Raw genomic sequence first — 2,669 nt, forward strand, 5'->3', positions numbered from 1 at the left:
TCACGCCGCAATCCCTTCTCCTCCATTCTCCTCTCGGGATCTTGGGCATGCACGCACACGCGCCCGGCGTGAGTTTTAAGCCACCGGGGCTGGGACACGAACCACGGTCGACTACGTGGGAGTCTAGCGACATAGCCATTACGCTAACTGCTGGTTCCCAAGGGCAATAGGTTCTTATCCAGAATTTCCAGAAAGAAACGTAGTCTTCTCAACACCTTGATTTAAGGCCATCAAGATCCATTTCTGGTTGCTGATCTCCAGAACAGTAAGCTAATAAATTTGTGTTGTTTAGGTCATGGTATATGGTTCCTTGTTACAGCAGTAGTATACAACCACAGGTCTTGGGTTAAATCTTTTCATTCAAATGGCTGAGTGAGTGTGTGTGGTTTTTTTTGGGGGGAGGGGAAGTTTTTGCTATAGGGCATGTGTGCTCACCAGACAGACAGAGAGAGACAGAGAGACAGAAAGCGAGAAATCACCCCTCAGGGGGCATGGCCACACAGCAATCTCTCCTCCTTTCTCCTCTCGGGATCTTGGATGTGCACGCACACGCGCCAGGCGTGAGTTTAAGCCACAGGGTCGGGGATGCGAACTGTTGACTACGTGGGAGTCCAGTGACATAGCCATTGCACTAACTGCTGGTCCCTGAGTGAGTGTGTTTTAACAAGTTACTTTTACAATGAAATAAGGCCTCTGAGATGGTGCTTTGTACTTTCTTTTGGAGTCATATAGTGGTCTGTATATTAGATACTACAGAAAGATCATGATAATTCTCAAGAGCATATATGGAAGTAAAAACTTTACCATGAATACTTAAGGTATGAAATTTCATTCTAAATACATCCTCATCTGTTTCTTTATATTAATTAAATTTATTGACATAAATCCATACCAGATACAAGTGGTATTTAAAATACATTGTAAATTGCCTAAATTTTCTCTTTAATTACTTTTTGGGTTAGGTAAATTAATTAGTTTGTTAAGACTCTCATGATTCCTTTTCCTTTATCCTTAGTGTTAAAAATTTAAAGTACGAAGTTGGTTATTAAATCACAGTGGTAAATTATGTTGGGGAGAGGAAACAAAGACTCTTTTAGTATTTTGGAAAGTACAATTAGGTTTCATATCAAAGAAAATGACTATGTCTTAAGGAACAATCCTGTATCATTGACTTAATGGATTGGAAGTTTAAGGAGGAGCTTTTTAATTTTTCTCGAGTGAGTTTCTGTCTGTGTCTGACTAATCTGCCATTTGTATGACAGGTAAATATAAGGCAGGTCTTCTCTATCCTACTTCTACCATGTCAGTAGTTGCCTTTGTCAACTTTGTGATAACAAAGATCACATCAAAGGTAAAGGTCTCTCAGCTGTAACCATGTAATAGAAAGTCTTAATGACCTAAATGAGAGCTTCTTTACTAGTAGTCTGCAAGGTGGAGTTTCAGTCTTCTCTATTTCTGATTTCAGGAAATTAGTCCTTTTTTGGAGTGTTTAGTGGTTGATTCCATGAGTCACAATATTAGGATAATCTTTGAGTTCCTCAAGTGAGTTATGAATGGATCATCAATTGTGTTTTTAATTACTCTTGGAAAGGCTTGTAATATAATTTTAATGAAGTCACATGCTTTAATAGAAAATTAAGTTATGTTTTAATTAACATGAAGTATTTGAACATGAAACATACATTAACTTTATAAAGATAATTTTAGGTATAAGTGAAATAATTATTTAAGATTATCTTGAAATTTTCTTAGGGTACATAGATCTAAGCAAAGGTGCTTAAATGATTTCTTTTCCTCATTTGAAGGTGGATAATATATGAGTCCATTAAATGTTTATTTGTTTGTAGTTGACATCACTAAATCTGGGAAACAACCTTTTAGAAGCAGTTCCAGAAGAGCTGAAATATCTTGTGTCTCTGAGGAAGCTCCATTTATTTGGAAACAGGATTTGTAGATTTGCATCTGGAGTATGTGGTAGGTTTGTTAACATTATATATCAAATTTAACCCCTCATATATAATAATAGACTGAAATGAAACATGAAAAAAGTGTTTTATATATTTTAATCTTTTTGTTGGGGATATTTACATACCGCTCTTGACATGAAGATATTTTGCAAACAACATTTGTTTTTTGTTATTTTATTGTATAGTTATTTACATTTAGAACTAAGAAAGTAAGTGCTGGTGTTAATAAATTGTCCTGTCTTCAGACTTTTGAATAGGAGGGCCCTTTTTCTGAGCCAGAGAGAAAACTTTCTGAAAATCCATTAGGAAAAGCTCTCCACAGTTCTCCTTGTTGTTTTCACTTTTTATTCTGTCTCACATATTAAATCATAATCTTTGATCAAGATGCTAAATATAAATCAATTTGGGGAGAATTTAAGAGTAAAGACATGAGATCCAATAAGTGTTTTTTTTTTTTTCTTTATGTTTCCCTTAAACTAATAATTTCTCCATGCAATGGGACACTTTTCTTATTTAAAATAGATATAGCGGGCTTAAAGATAGATGCAATAGGAGTCAAAAGGTGCTGTGGTGGTTAAGGGTTAAGGGTGTTGGACTCCCACATGGCCTGAGTGGTAAATTATGTTTGGGAGAGAAAACCAAAGAATCCTGGTTTGAGTCCTGGATCTGGGGGCTTACTTTCTCACTTTCTTCCTCTTTCCC

At 36.2% G+C, this 2,669-nt stretch overlaps 1 protein-coding gene across 3 annotated transcripts in view; it reads left to right on the forward strand.

The window, feature by feature from the left end:
* Positions 1 to 2,669, forward strand: part of LRRC69 (leucine rich repeat containing 69) — a 95,336-nt gene that overhangs the window by 17,764 nt on the left and 74,903 nt on the right. For all 3 annotated transcript variants that reach the window (XM_006159564.1, XM_006159565.1, XM_006159567.2), the window contains exon 2: positions 1,848 to 1,974. In XM_006159564.1, coding sequence (XP_006159626.1) covers positions 1,848 to 1,974 — 127 coding nt within the window. The remainder of the gene's footprint in view (positions 1 to 1,847; positions 1,975 to 2,669) is intronic.

Source organism: Tupaia chinensis, unplaced genomic scaffold (assembly GCF_000334495.1).
Source record: "Tupaia chinensis unplaced genomic scaffold, TupChi_1.0 Scaffold000636_1, whole genome shotgun sequence".
NCBI lineage: Eukaryota > Metazoa > Chordata > Mammalia > Scandentia > Tupaiidae > Tupaia > Tupaia belangeri.